Source organism: Sceloporus occidentalis, unplaced genomic scaffold (genome assembly GCF_023333645.1).
Source record: "Sceloporus occidentalis isolate IW3139 unplaced genomic scaffold, rSceOcc1.0.p SCAF_6, whole genome shotgun sequence".
Taxonomy (NCBI): Eukaryota; Metazoa; Chordata; class Lepidosauria; order Squamata; family Phrynosomatidae; genus Sceloporus; species Sceloporus occidentalis.
Window position 1 is genome coordinate 24307023 of NW_028316986.1, and position 22048 is coordinate 24329070.

Below are 22048 nucleotides of genomic sequence, written 5' to 3' on the forward strand. Positions count from 1 at the left end.
TGAGAGTCTCACAGCCACTGACTGATAGATACTGTCTGTCTCCCAGACCTCTTTATTTCCTTTGCTGTCCTGTCCTAGCCCTGAGATTCATTGTGTCCATAGTTGCTGAAAAGATGGGACTAGTCTGAGTGCTGATGTGTGCGATCTAGCAGTTTTCCACCTCCACCAGCAAAACTCGCCATTTCTGTAGTGTGACCTACATGGAGGCAGTCCTCATTTTCTCTACAATTTGCAGTTAAAAGAGCACTGGTTCCTTACTTTTACACAGAAACAAATCTACTTCATTGTACAGAGTCTTTTTCAAGAAAGTTTACTGAATTAGTACTTCGATTCACATTTTGGCTTTCCCCCCTCACAGGTGAATGTCCTACCTTCAGCCAGCAGGGTAGTTCTTCTGGAGAATATGGTTCGATTCTGGCCAGTCATACAGATCAAAATCAAGCGTTGCCAGCAGGTAGGGATGTGCATTGAACTCTGTATCAAGGCAAGCAGAAGAAAACTTTGTTGGCCTTCTCACAGTCCCTTCTTCACCTAGGTATAATCAGTTTCTGTAAATTTTTTAAAATGTGACACGCACCATCTGCCCACACACTTTCCTGGAGTGCACTGAAAGTGCTCTGAAAGCAAATTTTACATTTGGAAAACTGAGACAACTTTTTGTAGATAACAGATTCTTTGTCATGTTAATGACAGTATGTAACAACAAGAGGAGGTGTACAGGGTATATTTGTGATATGTTGAGTAGCAAATGAAAAGTACAGTCTTTTCCTACCTATATTCCATCTGTTGCTTGAGAATACTGTAATATGGATTATTTTGGGGATAACCTTTATATTTCCCCCCTAGTTTTCAAGAGGTAAGCATTGGAGTGCAAGTGCTTCACTATAGTCTGATTCATGTGAATGTCTATATATATGTTTGACAGCATAGTTAGCTTTGAAAAGGGAAACTATACATATCCTACAAAAAACTGTAGTACATATGCAACATTTGCTTCTTGTTGTTATTATGTTATTTAGAAAATTGTCACTCAATAATGAAAGCATAGTTGAGGTACTCTTCAGTCATGTGGAAACAACTGTGGATAGAGTACAATACTGGGCAGTTACATTTCTGTAGGCAGCACTGCCTCATTGAAGAGACCTGTGTCATTCACAGGGCGGTATTGACACACGTGTGCGTGGCCTCGAGGTGCTGGGTCCCAAGCCCACCTTCTGGCCCATCTTCAAGGAGCAGCTCTGCAGGCGCACCTTCCTGTTCTACACCACCAAGGCCCACACATGGTGTCAGGAAATTTCTGAAGACCGGATGCAGCTGCTGCAACTCTTCAACAGGTCAGGCATTCTTGGCGGACCTCCTCTGTCTAGAACTGCAGATGGAGAAGATGAAGGGATGGTCTAGGCTGAAGGGGAAGAGGAACAAATCTCATCTGGATCTTGTTCCCAGAGATGCTCCTTTTTGTGGTATAAGAGGACCAAATTTCTTATCTCCCCCTTCCCAACATACTGCAAGATGGCCACCCACTTTCTGTCCATCTCAGTGCCCTACTTTGTCCAAACCTGTGCCCTTTATTGTCCCATTGCCCCCTTCTCCATCAACATTGCTGAATGCCCCTGCGCTTTGAAATCAGTAGTTCATGCTGTCTCTCGTTGCTCCTGCAGGTTGAATAGTGCCTTGCGCCATGAGCAGGTGTTTGCCGATCGCTTCCTTCCTGACGATGAAGCTGCCCAGGCCCTGGGCAAGACTTGCTGGGAGGCCCTGATCACTCCTTTGGTGCAGAGCATCACATCTCCAGGTGCAGAATCTCTTTCTTCCATGTCAAGGGCCATGGTGGTCACACATGGCCAGTTTTCCCTTTTCTGGCAACCTTGTTGATCTGTGGTACTTTCTGGCTTTTCAGACCCCAGTGGCATCAGTCCCCTGTCATGGCTGCTAAGCCAATACTTGGAGAATTTGGAGGCAGCCCGGAAGGCCAAGAGCCGAGCTGCCATCTTCAACTCCCGTGTCCGGCGTCTGAGTCACCTTCTGGTGCATGTAGACTCCAGCAGTCCTGAGCCTGAGGAGCTGAAGCCCCCTGTGAAATCCAGTAAGGAGGGGCAGGGAGGCAGTAAGCAAGAGGTGGCAAGGAAACAGTAGGGGAGTCCTTGTGGGTGTCTTGGTAGGAACAAGAATATAGGTTCCTCTAAGCCTAGGAGGAGAATGTATGGAGGAAGGGGGTACGGAGTGGATAGCAGAGGAGTCTTGCTAGGCAGGAAGAAAACTGTTGAAGGACCAAGAGGTTGGAGGTGGCTGTCTGAGGATTCTGGTGCCTGTATGTCCAAATGTCATTGGTAATGCTGTGTTAACCTTACATGGCAGATGGGAAGAATGGGAAGAACAAGGAATCAAGTTCAGGGGCTGTCAAGGCAGCTGTGAAAAAACCCAGCAGCACAACAGGCATCACGCAGTGCTGGAAAGGTGTAGTTCAACAGCAGGTAGGTGGCCAAGAGATGATATGGTCCAATAGCAGGGCCTGAATGTGTGTGCCAATCATGGAATTGTAGGGCAGGGATCAATCACACTAACTCTGAGAATGCAAGCTGACATCTTTATGGTGGCATCTTCTGTAACAGCATATCAGCTACTCCAGCTGCATTGTTCATATTATTTCAGTGTGTATAGTGTTGTTCTGTATTCTTTTCTTGCCCAGTCATTAAGGAATTTTTGGGGAACCAGTATTGAAGATGTTTTGGGGTTAAACAGTGGATCTGAGTGTGAAAGCAGGCTCTTCAAGGGAAGGGGTGTATTCTCACTCTTTGATGGCTGTTTGAAAACATACAACAACAACAACAATAATAATAATGTTAGGATTTATTTATATGCCGCCCAATCACTGGGAATCTGGGCGGCTTACAACAGAGGGGATAATAGACGGTTCCCTGGCCTCAGGCATACAATCTAAAAATACATGACATAAAAGGAGAAGGGAATGGTGTGTGTGGGGGGGGGGGGGGAAGGGATCAGGTCCAGCATTCTTCTCTCCCTCTGAGGCCTGGACCAAGGCAGATGGACTGGAGGGAGGGCTCTTTTGCTTAATCGAGGCTGGGCCTGATGGCGTTGGACCTGTCCTTTCACTCCCTCTAGGACAGAAGATGACAGTTGGAAGGAGGGAGGGGAGGGCTCTTACTCTTCAGGCCCAATGGTGTTGGGCCTGTCCTTTCGCTCCCTCTAAGGCCAGAAGATAAATACAAGATAAATACAAGGCTGCTCCAAACATCCTTTCTCCCTGCAAAAGCCTCCCATAGCAAGAGGACTTCTACGAGAGAGTGAAAATTTCCACTGGGTGATAGGTTGTAGGTTTGGATCCTGTAATCTTACTGATAGCCCTATGGTTTTATCCAGGTGAAGCGGTTCCTGGAGTCCTCCTGGCAAGCCTCGGACTTTGTGGAGCAGTATTGCAGCACTTACCTGCGCCTCCGCACTGCCATGGAGGAGCTTTTTGGGCAGCAGATGTCCTTCATGCTGGCCCTATGCCACGGCTTCTCTGGGGGCTTGCTGCAGCTCTCCTTCCTGACAGCCATGCACGTGAGTAAGGGAAGGGTGGATGGGCAAGGCTAGGGAGGGTGCTTGGGTGTCTTCCGGCATCCTGGTGATGGAAAGAACTGATCCTGCCCCATCAACCAGACATCAGTCTCTCAAGTTCATTCCCCCTGACCTGACCAAGTGCAGCTTCATTTCACCGTGTTGGGCCTTATTGTTGCTAATTCAAAATCCATTTTGAGACCCCAAATCTGGCCTGTGGATATAGCCCCTCTACAGTCTCCTCCTAGGTTTAGAAGGACTTACAATTCGTGAGAAGCTGTAGCCACATGTTCCTCCCATCAATCTCTCCTTTCATCTCTTCCTTTTTCTACTGAGCTCTGTGGAGCATCTCCTTTGCTGTAGTTCATCTTGCGCTTCCTGTGCTGTGACCCTCAGGTTAGTGAGCAGTTTGCCCGTTACATCGATCACTGGATCCAGGAAAGTTGGGCAGATTCAGGCAATGTGGAGACCTTGCAGCGCCTGCAGCAGAGCCTGGAACCCGTCCTCTTCTTGGCAGGCCTGGAGCTAGCCAATACCTTTGAGCACTTCTACCGGTGAGGCTTTGGTGATGGTGAAGAGGTACAGAGCCAAGGAGAGGGAGAGGTGGGATTCAAGTGGGGAGTGCAGTACAGATGAAACTTCAGTCCTCGAGTTTTCTTCTGAGGGCTGGATTGAAGCGGCCTTGGCTCTTGCAGGGGAACTAACTAGGCCCTAGACCTCCAAGGGAGAGAATAGGTACAGGTGGCAATGAGCTGTAGTCAGTGTAGAGTGCCTGGCCCAATCTCTCTCCCTGTGCTTCTTGCCTCTCCAGGTACTACCTGGGAGACCGGCTCCTGTCCCAGGGCAAGACATGGTTGGAGTGTGCTGTGGTGGAGCACATTGGACTCTGCTTCCCCAACCGTTTCCCTCAGCAGATGCTGAAGAACCTCAGTGAGCTGGAGGAACAGCAGCAGCAATTTCACCTCTTTCAGTTGCAGCAGCTTGACAAACGTCTGCTTCAACTTGATCGTGATGGGAAATGTGAGGAGGAGGAACAGGAAGGAGAGGTGAGCAGGGAAGGAGGGCAGAGAAGCATAATCTCCTCCTTATGAGCCAAAGGGGTCTTTTGAAAGCTAAGGCCTTTCTGTTTTTTCACGTGATTACTTTTTTGTTCCCAGATGATGGAGGATGAAGAGTCATGTTCTCAGGATGAAGAGACAGAGGTGAAAGTGCTGGCCTTGTCTCCACGCTGTTGGACCATCTCTCCACACTGCTACCTGGATGAGCCTATCAAATTTTTCCCATCATCTCTCAGTCAGCAGCTGGGCAGGTTTGCTGACTTCTACACTCAGAGTGAGTGTAGGGCTGTTTTTGAGCCCAAACTGGGCAGGGTGGGATGGTCCCTATGAGTCCTGTTGTCTCCCTCAGGCTTAGATGATGATGAGCAGAGGCATTCTGTTTCATTCCTAATTCTCTTGACCTTTATAAGAAATGAAGAAACTTAACTTTCAAGTTTCTCAAAGTCAAATTTAAAAGGCATGGGGAAAAGGTTAAGATTGCTTTATTGGTACTGCCCATCACTTATTTTTATGTATTTGTGTGTGTGGGCGACTTTTGGTATCCTCCTGCTTCATTGTTTGGCTTGAACGCAGCTGTTGTGTGATGGGTGCTGCTGTCCTTTAAGGAAAGATCTGTGATGTCTCAGAACTTGGAACAAAACAACAGGAAGGTTTCACAAGCAATTATCAAATAGAAAACAATGTACTAAGGTAATGGGTATCCCCACATACTGTAAATCCCAACAAATGGCATCACTACTTAGACTGGATACTAAAATTCTATTATACAATAACACCTGCGGTTAACAGTGAAAACCATTTAGAATCCATACAATAGTAAATACAACAGAGTTACTTATAAAAAGTCTAGTAGTATTCCAAGTCTTTCTGGCCTCTGTTGTAGAAAACATGAAGTAGTAATAAGAGGCTAGTAGAATCAATATCACAAATGCTGTGTTAAATCTTCATAGTAAAGTTATTATCTCAATTATGCATTGCAAGTAAGTGACTGTATTTCAAATAAGATGAAATTGTTACCTTGATGATTTTCCAGTAAGAGGTACTTTTGCAAGTAACAATTCTTGCATATGTCATGCAAAAGTAAAGTTGTTATCTCAATGCTTATTAACCAGTAGCAGCAATCTTTTAAGTAGCAAATTTTTCAGGTAGCAAGCAAGATGACTACCTCTGGAGATTGTTAGCTGTTTCAACGTATAATAGAATTTTAGTATCCAGTCTTAAGTACTGGTGTCATTTGTTGGTACATATAGTACGTGGGGATACCCATTACCTTGGTACTTTGTTTAGTCGCTCTTTTCTATTTGATAAATGTCTCAGATCTTAATGCTGCCTGGGCTTGAGGCTCTAGAAGCTGTTTTATCAGTCTTGTCAGTTTATCTCTCTGTGACCATATTCCTCATCTCTCATAGGTCAAAGCCGGTTTGGGCTAGAGCATACAAAACCACGGCGTTTACAGTGGACTTGGTTGGGCCATGCAGAACTTGAGTACCAGGGCTGCACCCTGCATGTATCTACACTTCAGATGTACATCCTACTGTGCTTCAACAATATTGAGGTCCTGACTGCCTTGAACCTTTTTGGCTTTGCCAGCCTGACCTGTTTGTAATTCATAGGATAGAATACCATCCCTTCTTATAGGCCCTCCCTGCATCTTGTGCAATGTATCTGAAGGTTCAGAAAGATGAAAACTGATACTTGCAAGTCCCATGGATCAGTTTGGCTCTGGGGCCCAAACCATGCTGAACTAACTGTGGTTGTGTGGGAGGCAGTTCCTATATCATGTAGGCATATTAAGTTTTCCCTTTACCTTACTATGACTAGAATGAGGGTACTGGGAAGTAGAATGTGGCATTGGATCAGTGGCTTCTGTTTGCCCTTTGTGCCAAAATTCAATGAAAATAATTATATTTACTGAATTTAAAGAGAGGCTAGGAATATCTGTTGTGAGACAGGCAATAATTATCTACAGTGTCACAGTGCTGGTACAGCTAGTAAACTTTAAGCTTAGGAACATTACATGCATTTCTCAATTAATGAAGCAGGTATGTGTCTGGACATTACTTTTTTAAACAAAATTTGGTGCCAGAGGCAGAAATAGCAGAAAGAATAGGGATAGGTTCTTACACTTCCAAAAAGATTACTTCAGTATGTTTCAGGACTTTTTTTAAATTCAAACAATACAAATAAAACAATTCAAACAAAACAATCTCATAAAGCATATGTGAAATGAAGCAACCAGATCAGATAAGCCTTGCATAAGTGAACAAAAATAAAATAAAATTGAGCTTTTGTTCAAAATACATGAATGTTTGCTTTGATTTTTAAAACTATCTTGTAGCATCTCAGTGAAGCAACATAAAGCTCTGAGGACAGTTCTCCTATACTTTCATTGAAGTGAATGAAAACCAAAATACAACGGGGTTAACCTATATAGTCATCCCTCCACATTTCTAGTTTTGACTTTCGTGGATTTGATTATTCACGAATTTGTTTAACTTGTTTTCTCTAGGAATCTCTACGTCCTCCAGCACAACTCTGCAGATAAGGTCTGCCAGACATCATGTTGGAGGACCTAGAAATTCCTAGAGAGAACAATTGTCTAGGCCAGGGGTTCCCAACCTGTGCTCCAAGGAGCCCTTAGGGCTCTGCATGCATTTCCCAGGTGCTTTGCGGCTGCTCCAGGAAAATGAAAGAAATAAAAATTTAATGAAATTAAAAAATAAGAAGATATTCTTACATATGCTCCTATACACCATTAACTTGTAAGACATAGGGTAGGCCTCTTAGGGACTCTGCCATAGAAATAAGGGTTGTGCGAGTCTAAAAGGTTGGGAACCCCTGGTCTAGGCATTTGTAGGTCCTCTGATGTAATTTTATGGCCAACTTCCAGCAGATGTTGGCCATAGAGTTGTACTGAAAGACTAGAGATTCCTAGAGAAGGTTCCTCAGGTTAAAAAAAGGTGATTTTTTTAATTTGCAGTTGTTCCACTTTCACTACGACCCTAACCCCAGCGAATATGGAGGATCCACTGTATTTCCTGAATTGAGAAGGCCCTCTGGGAATCCTTTACAGTCACTTCCTGTTTCTATGTGTCTATCTTCACATCAGAGTTATACTGCTGTACGCTAAATATGTATTACCTCTATAAATCTTTTAAGCAGCTTAAAAAGTGACTCTCCTGTCCTAGTCTATTCCTACATATATAGAACTGATTCATATCCAAAGCGTCAAGGCTAGAGGATTGGCTGGCAGCACTGGGAGGCTTTTCTCTTCCACTGAGTGGGATAGAGCCCACCCCAAATGTCTTTGTAAGAAATTTCACTCCTAGAGACATTGTTAACTAAGGTATGCCTATACTTCATAGTTAGGGAAGGTACTGAAATGATGGTGAAGCCTAGAGTCCTGTCTGCATTGACAATTTCTACCTGGCAGCTGTTCTTTCCTGTTTGCTGGGCCCGGCAAATAGGCAAGCATGCTTCTAAGATGCTACAGTTGCAGATTTTCTCAGGGGGACAAAATCGGATTCAAAGCCTATAAGTAACCCAAATTCTTCTGTTTGTGGATTCAATTTCTCTTCTCCCTTTCTTGGTCCTAGGAGGTTTTGATGGAGACACTATTGCAAAGCACAGGCCTCTCTCCTGTCCTCTTGAATCATGCACTGAAACCTCTTACGAAAGAGAAGGGGATCCTCATCCAGAGTGAAAGTAAGTATGGGGGGGGCTTCTAGTTAGAGGAGAGAGGGGATCTTGATGTAGGTTCAAAACACACTGCAGAAATAATACAGTTCAAGACTGTTTTACTACCCTGTTCAGTGCTAAGGAATCCTGGGAACTGTAGTTTATTGTTGTACCAAAGCTCTCTGACTGGGAAGGCTAAATGTCTCACAGAACTACACTTCCCAGGATTCTCTAACATTGTGCCAGGACAGTTAAAGCAGCCTCAAAGCTGGATTATTTCTGCACTGTGTTTTAGACCCTAGTGAGAGACTGGGTTCCTGTCTTTTAGCTACTTCATGGAGAACTTGGATATATCAGGTTTGCTTGCTTTCATAGAAAAGAGCTTTTTTAGGTAGGCATCTCAGAAATCAGCTTATGCTGTGAATTCAGGAAGGCTGCAGTTCCTTTGCTGCTCTGAAGTTACATTTCCTTTGATTCCAGCTGTCTTGAAACTGAATGAAAGGATATTGGCACAGTTGTCTGGCCAGCGTTTGTGGCTCTTGCCCAAGCAAACATACCTGAATGTGGAAGAAAATGAGGGCAGTGCTCTGGAAAGGAAGAGGAACATCATCTGCTGCCTCCTCATCCAGATCTTGAAAGAGGAGAAAGAGATACACATTGACAACTTGGTCTTTAAAGTATGTAGAGCAATGATCCATAGTTGTGCTGAGTCAAGCTGGTACCCAGAACAGAAACTAATTCTTTCTTTCTTTCTTTCTTTCTTTCTTTCTTTCTTTCTATTTTTCTTTTTCTTTTTTGCTTCTCTCAGGTTATTGATGCCTGTCAGAAGTGGGAGTCAGGGTCAGCTCTAAAGTTCTTGAGCTTTTGCTGCAGCAGCACTGATGTCTTGTCCTGCATCTTGCATCTGCTCAGCCAGGGCTATATCCGACGCCAGGAAGACAGCCCACAACTCCTGGAGTACATCTCCGCAGAGCCCACCACACCTCACAGAGGTCAAGCTCAGCTCATCTTTCAGAACACTGATGGTCAGAAGAAAAATACCCCTCCTGGGACAAACACAAGCAATAAATTCTCTCCTTTCAGGTAGGATTTTATTTTATGTTTATAAGAGAGTTGGATAAAAGCTTTGTGAGGATCAAGCAAAATGCCATACAAATATACGGTTTTGAGTTCTCCAGAACTCTTCATTAGGCTTGATTTAAAAAAAGAAGAAGAAAATAGGGCAAAGTGAAGGAACAAACTAAAAGGAAGAAATCCCCCCCCCTCCGCTTTTAGAACTGCATCTAGATTAACATTTGAATTGGTGTTTTGATACCTAGTGAAGAAGAGTTAAGTGTAAAGTATCAGTTTGCACCTACTGTTATTTACCAGGATGCGTAGTAAATGAGTGCTCTCCATTTCTGGAGACAAAAAGACAGGCTCAGAATCAGAAACCTATCCATTATGTTACTTCAAGATATGGTGAACAATAGCCAAAGCGAGATCCTACCCACATGCTGTTAATAACACCTTTCCTATTGTCAGGTTGGACACCTTTGGGCTTGGTACTGAACAGGTGTTGATGGAGACAGTGCTGTTGCCCATGGGGCGCACCATGAACCAAGAAGAAGTTGAGGTGTTGATGAACCAAACAGTGCAGAGGGTTGCAGACACTCTAACCTTGACTGCTGATATAGCCCAGCACTTGCTTATACACTGTAAATGGAATGTGGATGTTCTGATTCAGCGCTACACAGAAGATTCAGAGCAGCTGCTGTTTTCATCAGGGCTGCAAGTGCGAAACCCTCAACCACCCTCAAGTCCTGTCACCCACTGTCCAGTCTGTTTGAATCAGTTGAGTCAAGCAGACAATCCACCTGTTCTCTGTTGCATGCACTACTGCTGTAAGGTGAGGATTAACTTCTTTTAATTTTTTAACAAACGTTTATTGTACCAAATCTTTTGCAATAGGTGAAAAAAATAGAAGTGCTAATAAAAGCATTACTGTATCATCAAACTTTAAATGAGGAAAGTGTTTATAAAACACTTGACCAGAACTTTATGTAGACTTCCAAAGGACCACAGGAGGATGACACACGATATGCATATGAAATAAAGAGATGCTGAATTTTAATGAAATTGTCATTATGATTGTTGTCTGTACAGGCAATAATTGGTACAGCAGTCTTTATTTAACCAATTTTTGAATGTAATTGCATATAGACCCTCAGTTTCCAGCTATTTCTACTGTATCTGCTTGTGCATAAATCACCTTATGTATAAGTCAAGGGCAAGTTTTGGTGCCAGAATTATGGATCTTTCTACAACTCATGGATAAGTTGAGGGTAAAACATAGGGGCATGTAACAAAGGTGGGGCATCTGGTGAGACAGTTGTGGTTGTAATGGGCTGGTGAGTACCTGCTCCCTTCTTTATGGGGAGTCTTTTTCTTTTTGGATGTGGGAAAGATAAATTGAAAGGGGCATTAAAATCCAGTTTTAAATCTGTCTCCTTGCCTGATCTGTCCTAAACCTACCTTTACAGTCGGCAGCTGCATGGAGCAATGAAAGTCTGTTCTGTGGCAATTGGGGTGCCAGAGAATGATGTTTTCAGCCTCCTCCCACCACCAAGCAAGGCTACAACAAAGAATTATGATAGATGTCTTGCTTCTGATAGTTACAGCCTCAGTCGCTGGAGGGAAAGGTCTGGAAATGTCATCCTCCTGCACCCCAGTCACTCGCTCAACACATTTCTCATGTTCAATGCAGCTTCTGGCTGTTAAAGTAGCTGTTAACCCGGGGGGGGGGGGGTGGGGATTTCTGATGGTCACAATAGTGCCTTAATCATGAATACAGTTGGCTCTCTGTATCCATGGATTCTTTATCCATGGATTCAGCCATCTATAGCTTGCAAATATTAAAATATATATAAATAAATTTCAAAAAGCAAACTTTGATTTTGCCATTTTACATAAAGGACACCATTTTGCTATGCTATTGCATTTGTTGGCATTTGAGTGTATATTACATACACTGTTACATCCAGAAATTCCCAGTTTGACATAGCTTGTTTTTTCTGTCCTAATTATTGCTACATTTTGAAACAAAAGTAGTCAGCCCCCTATATCCACGGATTCCTTATGCACAGAGTCAACCATCCACAGCTTGAAAATATTTTTTAAAATATATGAATTCCAAAAATCTAACCTTGATTATGCCATTTTAAATAAAGAGCACCATTTTACAATATCATTGTATTTAATGGGACTTGAGCATCTATGGATTTTGGTGTCCATGGGGGTCCTGGAACCAAATCCCAATGGATACCAACAGTCAACTGTACATAGAATCATAGAATCGTAGAGTTGGAAGAGACCACAAGGGCCATCCAGTCCAACCCCCTGGCATGCATGAACTCTCAATCAAAGCATCCCTGAAAGATTGGAGATGCTTTGATTGAGAGTTCCTGCATGCCAGGGGTTGGCCTGAATGGCCCTTGTGGTCTCTTCCAACTTTACGATTCTATGATTCTATGTACAGTGGACTGTTGGTATCCATTGAGATTTGGTTCCAGGATCCCCCATGGATACCAAAATCTATGGATGCTCAAGTCCCATTAAATACAATCATATTGTAACATGGTGCTCTTGGGTATTGAATACAGAGAAGGTACAGATCCATAACTCTAGACTGAGTGTTACCTGATGCTGGAGATGGGACTTGGGGGGCTTTTGGGGTGAGACTTCTTTCCCCTGCCCTCTTGGGCCTTCAGCTGCCTCTCCAGAGATAGCTGAAGGTCCCGGGGGGTGGGAGGTGGGTGAAGAAGAGGAACAGGTGTGCCGGGAAGGAGGAGGAACAGACACATGCACCCACCCACCCCATGCCTTCCCAGGCCTTCAGCTGCCTCTCTGGAGGCATTTGAAGGCCTGGAAAGAGGAGGCACAGTCTCACCCTTTGAGACAGCAGAAAACAAACCTGCGCCTATCTTTCTGTGATGACCCTTGAGCTATTTAATGAGTGCAATCATGTCACTTCTCAGTCTTCTCTTCACCAGCTGAACAAGCCCAGCTCTTTCAACCTTTCCTCATATATTTTGTTCTCTTATAACCTCTTATAATCCCTAGTGCCTTTCTCTGAAACTGTTCCAACGTGTCTGTTTCCTTCTCTAAATGAGTCACCCAGAACTGAAATATAATGGGACTGTTTCTTCCCTCAACTTGGAAACTGTGTTTCTATTAAGTCAGGCTAAAATAGCATTTGCCTTCATTGCTGCACATCACATCAATGGTTCATGTTCAATTTATGATTGACAATAATCTCAAAGTCCTTTCGCATGTAGTACTGCTGAACCTTGTATACCCTCATCCTATACCTCTGCTATGTTGAAGAGTATTTGCCCTAGGACAGAATGAGGCAATTCTTTTCATTCTGTGTTCACCCAGTTTGCTTTGGGATTCAAATTACTATGTTCACATTCAAATCTATGCTGAAATATTGTTGCCAATCTTCCCCTACCGCCACCCATGAAATTTATTTGTAAGATTTAGCAAATGATTTCTTGCTGCTCATGGTGTAATTGTCTGCAGATATTTCGAACTGAGCAACCCATTTCTTTTTCTCTCCCCACTTTTTCTTTCCTTTTTTCCATTAGTCCTGCTGGAATGAATACTTGGCAACTCGGATTGAACAAAACCTGATTTTGAATTGCATATGTCCTATATCTGATTGCCCTGCACAACCCACTACTGATTTTATCCGTTCTATTATTTCTTCCAAGGAGGTCATCGCCAAGGTAGGCACAATAACTTTAATGTGTAGACTTAACCCACTGAATCACTGAAGGTGATTTTTAAGAACCAAATTTGTCCTTACAAAAGAATACCTTTCACCGCCATAGAATATGTCTGCCATTAGTAGGTTATGCTCTTAATTCTATTTTTCCCATGTATGTTAAATCTCCTATTAACCAAGTTATTAACCAACTTTAAGACATCCTTACTATGTCCATTTTGCATAACATCTTGTTTCTTTGTTTACCAATTTTTGTATTTTCATCCAGTAATCTGATTAACATTCATGACATACAGCATCCTTAGTATCCTTAGTATTGCTCAGGTTAACAGATACACATCTCAAAATGAAACTACATTGTGATTGGAATTTTGATGGACAGATAAGCTACTGATAAATATACCAAGTAGGCTTCTTAAGTCCCACTGTTTTATTAACCTAAGCCAGTGATGGTGAACCTTTTACAGACTGAGTGCCCAAACTGCAACCCAGATCCCACTTATTTGTTGCAAAGTGCCATGTCCCTCTGGCTTTCTAGTAATAAACTCTGGCAAATTCTGTGCTAGAGTGACAGCATGTGTGCCCACAGAAAGGGATCTGAGTGCCGCCTCTGGCATACGTGCCATAGGTTCGCCATCACTGCGCTTCTTTGGTATTAATTTTTTTATTTATTTATTTTTAAAATCAAGAGCAGCACTTCTGTCTTTTGAACCAAAAGCCAAGCCTTGGAATCTTAGCAAGAGAAGCACTAGTTACGATGCTATCAGAGCTCAGAAGGAATTGCAGAAGAGAAACTAATTGCTACTCTTAGAAGTATCTTTAAAAGAAGTCACAATATCTGCAGGGGTGGGGTTATTAAACTAGAAATGGGCTTCTAGTCATCTCTGTTTTTGTTCTTTTAAAGCTAGGCCAGCCTTTAGTGAGCTGAAAATTGGTCCCTGGACCCCTGGTTTAAATTATGTTGACAGATTCACTATCTTCCAAATATCTCCATATTGCATGAAATAACCTTTCCTTGTTGGATACCATGCAATTTGACCATAAGTTTTACTGATATAGAATCACAGAATTGTAGAATTGAAACGAACACCAAGAGTCATTTAGTTTAGTGTCCAGATGCAGGATGTGATTGTTTGTCACATTTTGTCAAGCATATCAACAGAATCTATTGTAATTTCTGTTTAGTAGCAATTAACATTTTTAGCATTAAAATCATATTCTCATGTAACAGATGTTTCTAGTTTTTTGGTACAGGCCTTGTAGCTTCAGGGGTTAATGAGTTCATCCAACTATATATACTACATGTTTAATTTCTTCTAATAAACAAACCAACACACCCTTCAGTTATGTGTAAAGTTGCCTTTATTTTTACTAGACTTTCAGAATTTCAGATTTTGTATGCTGCAGTTATTCTTTATTTCCTTGAAAACATTTGGTTAAGAAACTAGGACTTAAAAAACTTTTCTAAAGAGAGGGTGTGTCAGTTACAGAATGCCCTTCCCAGGATAGTCTGCCTTGCCCCATCTTGCTATGTTCTAGATGTAGGGTTGCCATAATTGTCCACTTTTACCAGGGACAAAATGTGGAACAAATTCAAGACCAAACTGTAGGACAACTGCAGGACAAAACTCAGCCCAAAATGTAGGACATTGAAGAAAAATGGTGGACCTTAAATGTCCTACATTTTGAGCTGAGTTTTGTCCTGCAGTTGCCCTACAGTTTGGTCTTGAATTTGTCCTACATTTTGTCCCTGGTAAAAGTGGACAATTATGGCAGCCCTGTCTAGATGGCAAGGTGAATCTTTCTTTGTTTAAACCCCCCCCCCCCCAAAATACAACATTAAAATATAATGCCCTGGTGGCACAGTGGTTAAATGCCTGTACTGCAGCCACTCAGTCAAGACCATAAGGTTGCGAGTTCAATACCAGCAAAAGGGCTCAAGCTCGACTCAGGCTTGCATCCTTCTGAGGTCCCTAAATGAGTACCCAGAATGTTGGGGGCAATTAGCTTACAGTTGTAAACCACTTAGACACGGCTAGTCCGGTGTGAAGCGGTATATAAATGAAGCTGTGTGTTTATATTTAAAAAATTATTTAACCAAACAGTTAAAAATATAAATACCTCAAATGATTTAATAATTTAATTGCATTTTGTTATGTTGCTTGTTTTGTTTGTATCTTTCATTGTTTTACCTGCTTTGTTGTTGGTCTCCATATGTTTTTTTGCTCAGCCTTTCATAATAAGTCTCAAAATTTTTCCAAGCTTGTTGCAAGATTAGAGTTAGTAGTGACATTTTGCTTGAGAACCCCAAAACCCATTTCTGTGTTTGCTCTCTGCAGTATGAGAAAGCACTTTTGAGAGGTTATGTTGAATGCTGTTCAAACCTCACATGGTGCACCAACCCTCAGGGGTGTGACCAAATCCTTTGCAAGGAAGGACTTGGTTGTGGAGAAGCCTGCTCAAAGTGCTCTTGGATTTCCTGCTTCAACTGCAATTTCCCTGAGGTAAGGATAAGATAAGGATTGGAGGAGGAACTTGCTGTTTCCTTTACAAGACCATTACTGTGGGTTTTTGCTTTTCATGCAGTTCAGGCTCTGTATCTCTTGCAGGCTCACTATCCTGCCAGCTGCAGCCACATGTCCCAATGGATGGATGATGGTGGCTTCTATGAAGGAATGACTGTGGAAGCCCAAAGCAAGCACCTAGCCAAACTCATTTCCAAACGCTGTCCAAGTTGCCAAGCTCAAATAGAAAAAAATGAGGGTTGTCTACAGTGAGTAACCTCCCCCCCCCCCCCATACTATTTGGTTTAAATGGCAAGATTTTGGGAGTGAGCTTTTTGGATATTAGATCATTAGTTGTACTAATGCTAGCTTGCTGATCTGTCCTGTTGCGTATTCTGTGTCAGAAAGATCCCCAGGAGGGAGGAACTTGAGGGGTGTTCAGAAGGGGTTCAGCACTCCCTTTCTTCTTGCACCTTCAGTGCTGCAAATTTCCTCTTCTGATAATCAGCTAGTACCCACTTGGTCATTTATGAGGTGAGAAGTTGCAGGACAAACAAAAGAAGAGCCAGGACACATTGGTTTGCCAGTTCGTTTATGAGATATACAAGGATTTGATTCAATCCTGGGTTTTAATGATTCCAAGAGTATTCTGATCATATTTTTGAGATGTTCTCAAGTTAAATGGATGTAACTACAGTAGCTTCTGCTTCTGAAACAGATGTCGGGAGGAGATGCTTTGCCATGGTGACTAAAAGAGATTAGTATTCTGTCATTCACTAAAGAAAAGGTGAAGCAACAATTTCATGGTCTCTTAATATCTGTCTTTACAAAAATGCATTTAATAAAGGATTTACTGCATTGATTTCTTAGATCTAAAAGGTGGTTTTGAAAATCAGCTACAGTGAACTCATTAACTAACTATACATATAATAGATAGTGTAGTTACCCATTGGAGCACCTCCCTATAAAATGTGGAGTGGTTCATTCCTCATTCAGAATTCTTTAATAAAGTCTACATATGGTTCTTAGATGCAGCTTACCTCAATCAATGTTTATACATATAAAAGTCTACCTTGAGTCCAAAATCAAACTATATATTACACTACAGCCATGTGGAATCTTAACCAAATGGCCTCTTCTCTGCTGTGAAGTGCTGTTAGGAGGAGGCACTTAGGAAGGGATAGCAGATCAGGGCAAGATAGGTGCTTTCACCTTTTTTATTCTTGGTTGTTTCCTCCTGAAATCCTACCACAAACCATAGCAGAGCCTTATCTGGGGAGTCAAAAAGTATCTGGAAGAACTGAGGGAGCAGCTTGAGTTCTTCTTCATTACATTTTTTTTTCATAGTCATTCTCTGCCACAAAATTCTGCTTTCTGCAAACGTGTAGTGAGGAAAGAAGGGCCTGCTCCACCATATATATTTGACGAATGAAGTTTCATGCCACAACATCAAGTTAAACTAATTCTTATTATTTCCATTCCATACAGTATGACTTGTGCCAAATGTAACCATGGATTTTGCTGGCGTTGCTTGAAGCCTTGGAAACCAACCCACAAGGATTATTATAACTGCTCTGCTATGGTGAGTGTATGATCCGTGGCGTCACTAACTTGGGTGTCACTCGGTACGGAAAGGGAGTGTGCATACCCCTCTGTTCTCTGGCTTTTCCCCCTAGGACGGATCCTGGGCACAGAGCAGCAGGCAAAGGTGTGCATGCACCTCCTGAACCAAAGTTGGAGGAGGGTCCAACTGGGTGTTACTCCTCTTCTGGGTGTCACCTGGCGAGGTCTGCATCCCCCCTCATAAACAAATCTTGATTTTGCCATTTTATATATAGGGGACACCAATTGACTATGCCATTTATTTAATGGGACTTGCGTCTCCACGGATTTTGATATTCATGGAGGAGGGTCCTGGAACCAAACTGCAGTGGATACCAAGGGCCCACTGTATCCTGTCATATGAATCTCTACTTTCATTGAAATTATTGGATAAGACCATTCTATGGGAATCATCAGTAGAAGAAGTGTAATAAGAGGAGGGATATTTCCATAGTGGGGATCACCCAAACACCCATGGGAATTTAATTAGTGCCAATACTACAATCTTTTCTGCACCCTGTTCAATAGCTTATTATTTGCCCAAAGATATTATTTGATTATATTGTTTCCCCTTGTTATATGGTGTATTGTTTACTACTTCTTGAATTTTTATTGCTGATTTTTAATGAACTGTATTGCATTTATAATGTAGAATGTTTATGCCTGCACATGGCTCTAGATTCAATTTTGGATGAAGAGTAAACATTTAAAAAGGAACCAGTAGTGCATGTTTTTTCCATGGTAAGTATTTTGCATTTCCTTCCCTCAGGTGAGCAAAGCAGCTCGTCAGGAGAAGCGTTTCCAAGACTATAATGAAAGATGCACTTTCCATCATCAGGCAAGGGTGAGGCTCCCTATCCTCTACTTGAATCTGCATCTCACTACTTGTTTCATCACATTGTAGGTCATCTTAGTCTGCTGCCATTATTAGCTCAAATCAACAAGTTCAGTGAAAGCCTTAGTAATATGGCATCACCTCATCCAGTGAGGAAAGATCCTCAGGAAAGAGTTATTTCTTGGTTCAGCATCTGAGACTGAGACTGAATATTCTTGATACCACCATATGAACAGTAGCCCTGCTAAATAGGCAACATAATTTTTCCTTGTAGCAGAGCAGATCTCTTGCAGCTTTTCTTTTTGGAGGAAGGCTGTTCCAAGTTAAAGTCCCTTAGGTTAAAGAACTTTTGAGATCATTGTAAAGAATTTCACCTCTCAAAACGTAAGATTTGGCTCTCTCACTCTTCTCGCTTTTTTAGGAAGGGTCTAAACATTTTTCTTCTTCATAACCTCAGATATGAAGGGACCTTTGGAAAAGAAGAGGCTGGACTGAAGAATCCTTTTGTTTAGTATAATCCAGTGGTTGTGGGAGGGGGAATATGTTTGGTGAGAAAGCACACTCAGAAAGCTTTGAGAAGCATCATGAAACTCTAAGCTTCTAAAGATCGTCTCCTTCACTCTGTTTACATGGAGTATCAGTTTCCCATACGTTATGCTTAAGCCAGCAACCGAACAGATCTCTGTAGAATTTCATTCTGTATCTTAATGTATGTGGAGGTGGGGTTGACTATTAGAGGACAGATATTGAATGATCCTTGGCTAATTTAAGAAGTTACATGTTCAGATATTTAAAAATAAATGTGTCTAAAAAGAATAGATGCATGCTCCTCATTAAGTTCTAGTGATTGTGATGGGTCAGAGAATTCATAAATAGCTGAACCTAGTACTAGTGGTAGAAATTTGCTATAAATTAGATAGATAGATAGATAGATAGATAGATAGATAGATAGCGCAAACATGGAAGTTAAGTCATGTGAACTGTGTGTCTAGAAGAGCCAGTTGGCTAAGCAGTACTGAAAGAGTTTAGTATCAAAAAACTGGATAAGGCCCTGTCTTGAAGTGAAGATTGCTGGTTGACTGTAAGTTTGTAGTCAGTCAGTGCTTTGGGGGGATGCATGCAAAAGCAGACATTAGGATAGTTTCATGTGTCACATGATTCACAAAGAACAGCAAAGAGAAGAAATGGGGCTGTTGTTTTTTTTTATTTCAGGAATTTGCTATGAACTTGCGAAATAGGGTTTCCACTGTCAGTGATGTGCCACAGGTTCGGACTTTGAAATTTGTTGTTGATGCCTGCAAAATGCTGGAACAGGCACGAAAAGTAAGTAAATCATGCAGGGAAATATTGTGGGGAGGCCTCTGTTATGCATATACTGTACAGTGCTTTCACTGGCTAAGTTAATATTTTAACTTAGTATTTTTAAGGATTTTACATTTTTGACTAGTTCTTATTAATGTGGTATTTTAATTGTGTTTTACAATTGTTCTGTGTTATTGTTTTTAAGCATTGTGAGCTGCCTTGGGTCCAATTTGGAAGAAAGGTGCTGTATAATTAAAATAAAATAACGATATGAAGTAATAAGAATGTAAGAACCCTAGAATGCAGCCAGCAATAAGGATGTCCAGTATGGGTCATGAAATAGATCGCTGAAACCATGCCTGCATTGATTGTAGTACAGACTTTTCATTTAATCTGAGGTCTTGAACTTGCAGCTACTTTCAGTAAATACCTATGTGCAGACAACACAGGAACCTGTACCTTCTGTAGATTAAAACTTTTCTAGCCCAATATTGTTGATGCTGATTGGCAGCCGCTTCCCAGGGTTTGGTATAGGATTCTTAGCCAGGTAGATGTTAAGGATTGCACTGAATACGAAATGTGATACACCACTGATTTTGCCTTACTGTCATCAACCTCAAGTTTTTCCTCTTCTGACTTGTTCAAGGTTGCCCAGACTCATAAAAGAGTGCTCCATTGTATATGATTATGGCAGACATAGCACAGAGAAAGCTTAGTACAGTATTATGATATAGTAGTAGCTAGCCACTTTTTATTATATTGTGTATGAGAGAGAGAGAGAGGAGGAAAAAATCAAATCCATACAATAGACTTTTTCCTTCCTCTCCTTCCCCTTGCAGCACCTCTCTCCTCTAATATGTTCTAAAATGTCTCCCAAACATCTAAAAACAGTTTGGGAAGGGCATCTCCTCCCAGAGGGCTAGGATGGTATAGTGGTTTGAGTGTTGGTTGACGACTATGGAGACTAGGGTTTGAAACCCTGCTCGGCAATGGAAACCCACTGGTTGACTTTGGACAAGTCACACTCTCTCAGCTTCAGAGGAAGGCAGTGGTGGCAAACTTCTCCTGAACAATATCTTGATTTTTAAAAAACCTGATAGGTTTGTGTTAGAGTAAATTGGAAGGGACTTGAAGGCACACAACAAATAACAATCTTCCTCTTCCCATTCTGTTGTCTGAAGTGTTCTATTGGCTGAGGAGCATTAATTGGTCTCCACCTTGTTCCCACTTTTTTCTCTATAATATGGTGGTGTGATATATGTTCTTTTTCAGGTACTAGCTTACTCTTGTGTGTACAGCTACTATAATCAAGATACTGAAAAGATGGATATCATGGAACAGCAATCAGAAAACCTAGAGTTGCACACCAATGCTCTGCAAATCCTTTTGGGTCAGTAAAAGTAATTGAGCCAATGTTGCCATGCAGATGATTGACACTGCCTTTAAAAGACAGGTTGATAAAATGCCGATACTGTGGACAATAGAAAACACTGATTATTAGGAAAGACAATTAAGAGTATTTTCTCATTACCATCATACTGGATCACTGTCATCCATATACCTGGGCTGGCTTTAGCTCTGTGGTATGAGAGCTTCTAAAAAACTTACATACTCGTATGTAAGTCAACCTCATGTATAATTCAAGGGTAGGCTTTGGGGCCAAAATTAAGGATTTTGATATAACCTGTGGTTAACTCAAAGGTAAAACCTAGGGGCATGTAGCAAAGGATGTGAAGGATGAAGCAAAGGAAAATTATGCCAAAGAGCCTACAAAATTCCAGCAGGCATAAGTATTTGTGCTGGATGGATGAAGAGGGAACTATGGTAAATGGTGGCTGTGCAATGTGCGGGGGAGGCGATCTGCCATGGGCAGGGCTAAGAAAGCATGCACATGTCAAAAAGGTTGTAGTGGAAAAGCAAAGAAAATGGCAACTATGGTATCTTAGCCATGATTATAACCTTTAACTTTAATGTGAGAACTTTGCCTGATTTTAACCCAGAAAAGCTAACAAATGTATACAATGTCTTATACAATTCAAAGCTTGACTCCTAATCGCTGGAATAACATTGTTGAAAACCCTCTTCTCTGAGTAGAGTGGTGAAAAGTTAGAGCTTAATCTGTTCCAGGAGAATCTGAAAGAAATACCAAGCCTCTTTACTCTCTCAGTGGTCCTTTGAAGGGAGGAGCCAAAGAGCCACTGCCGGTGCCATTTTCTGCCCAGGCATTCAGAATGGCCAGAAACAGCACCAAGGTGGACAGAACAGAGGGTGGTCAGTGCTTCTTTTAGGTTCTTCCAGGATGGAGTAAGCTCTGGCCTTTTGACACTCTATACAGAGAAGGGAATGGTTCCTTTTTTTGATAAGAGTTGAGGTACAGTACTTACTTGATCCACGGATAAGTCTAATCAGTTGTTTGGGTTACATTTTTAACTAAAATTTCTAGACTTACACATGGCTATGTGCAGTAGGTACATATTTTTAAATATACCACTCAAAGTATTGTTTATCTCTGACTGTTCAGATAGTTAGTTCTGTTATGAAACTTTGGCTTGCTCAGACTTTTACCCCATGGTGATTTCATAGCTTGCTCTGCCAGTCTTCCCCAGTCTGAAAAGCATTAAATAAGAAATCTATGAAAAGTAGTCTATAGAAATGTTTGTAGCTGGAATAATATACCTGTATTAATAATGAAACCGAGCCCTCTTTCAAGCCTGTATTCTGTTGGGGGTGGGCTGTAGAC

The 22048-nt window shown here is 41.8% G+C and overlaps 1 protein-coding gene across 1 annotated transcript in view; it reads left to right on the forward strand.

Moving 5' to 3' along the window:
- The window catches only part of LOC149310518 (cullin-9-like), an 81583-nt gene that overhangs the window by 56295 nt on the left and 3240 nt on the right, over window positions 1-22048 (forward strand). The window contains exons 18-38 of the mRNA XM_089529126.1: window positions 359-454; window positions 1159-1334; window positions 1662-1795; window positions 1901-2086; window positions 2359-2474; window positions 3382-3564; window positions 3958-4115; window positions 4373-4607; window positions 4719-4893; window positions 6029-6174; window positions 8216-8324; window positions 8778-8974; window positions 9106-9380; window positions 9822-10185; window positions 12926-13066; window positions 15405-15569; window positions 15675-15838; window positions 17058-17151; window positions 17941-18015; window positions 19219-19329; window positions 20581-20698. Of these exons, the coding sequence (XP_089385252.1) occupies window positions 359-454; window positions 1159-1334; window positions 1662-1795; window positions 1901-2086; window positions 2359-2474; window positions 3382-3564; window positions 3958-4115; window positions 4373-4607; window positions 4719-4893; window positions 6029-6174; window positions 8216-8324; window positions 8778-8974; window positions 9106-9380; window positions 9822-10185; window positions 12926-13066; window positions 15405-15569; window positions 15675-15838; window positions 17058-17151; window positions 17941-18015; window positions 19219-19329; window positions 20581-20698 (3418 nt within the window). The remainder of the gene's footprint in view (window positions 1-358; window positions 455-1158; window positions 1335-1661; window positions 1796-1900; window positions 2087-2358; window positions 2475-3381; window positions 3565-3957; window positions 4116-4372; window positions 4608-4718; window positions 4894-6028; window positions 6175-8215; window positions 8325-8777; window positions 8975-9105; window positions 9381-9821; window positions 10186-12925; window positions 13067-15404; window positions 15570-15674; window positions 15839-17057; window positions 17152-17940; window positions 18016-19218; window positions 19330-20580; window positions 20699-22048) is intronic.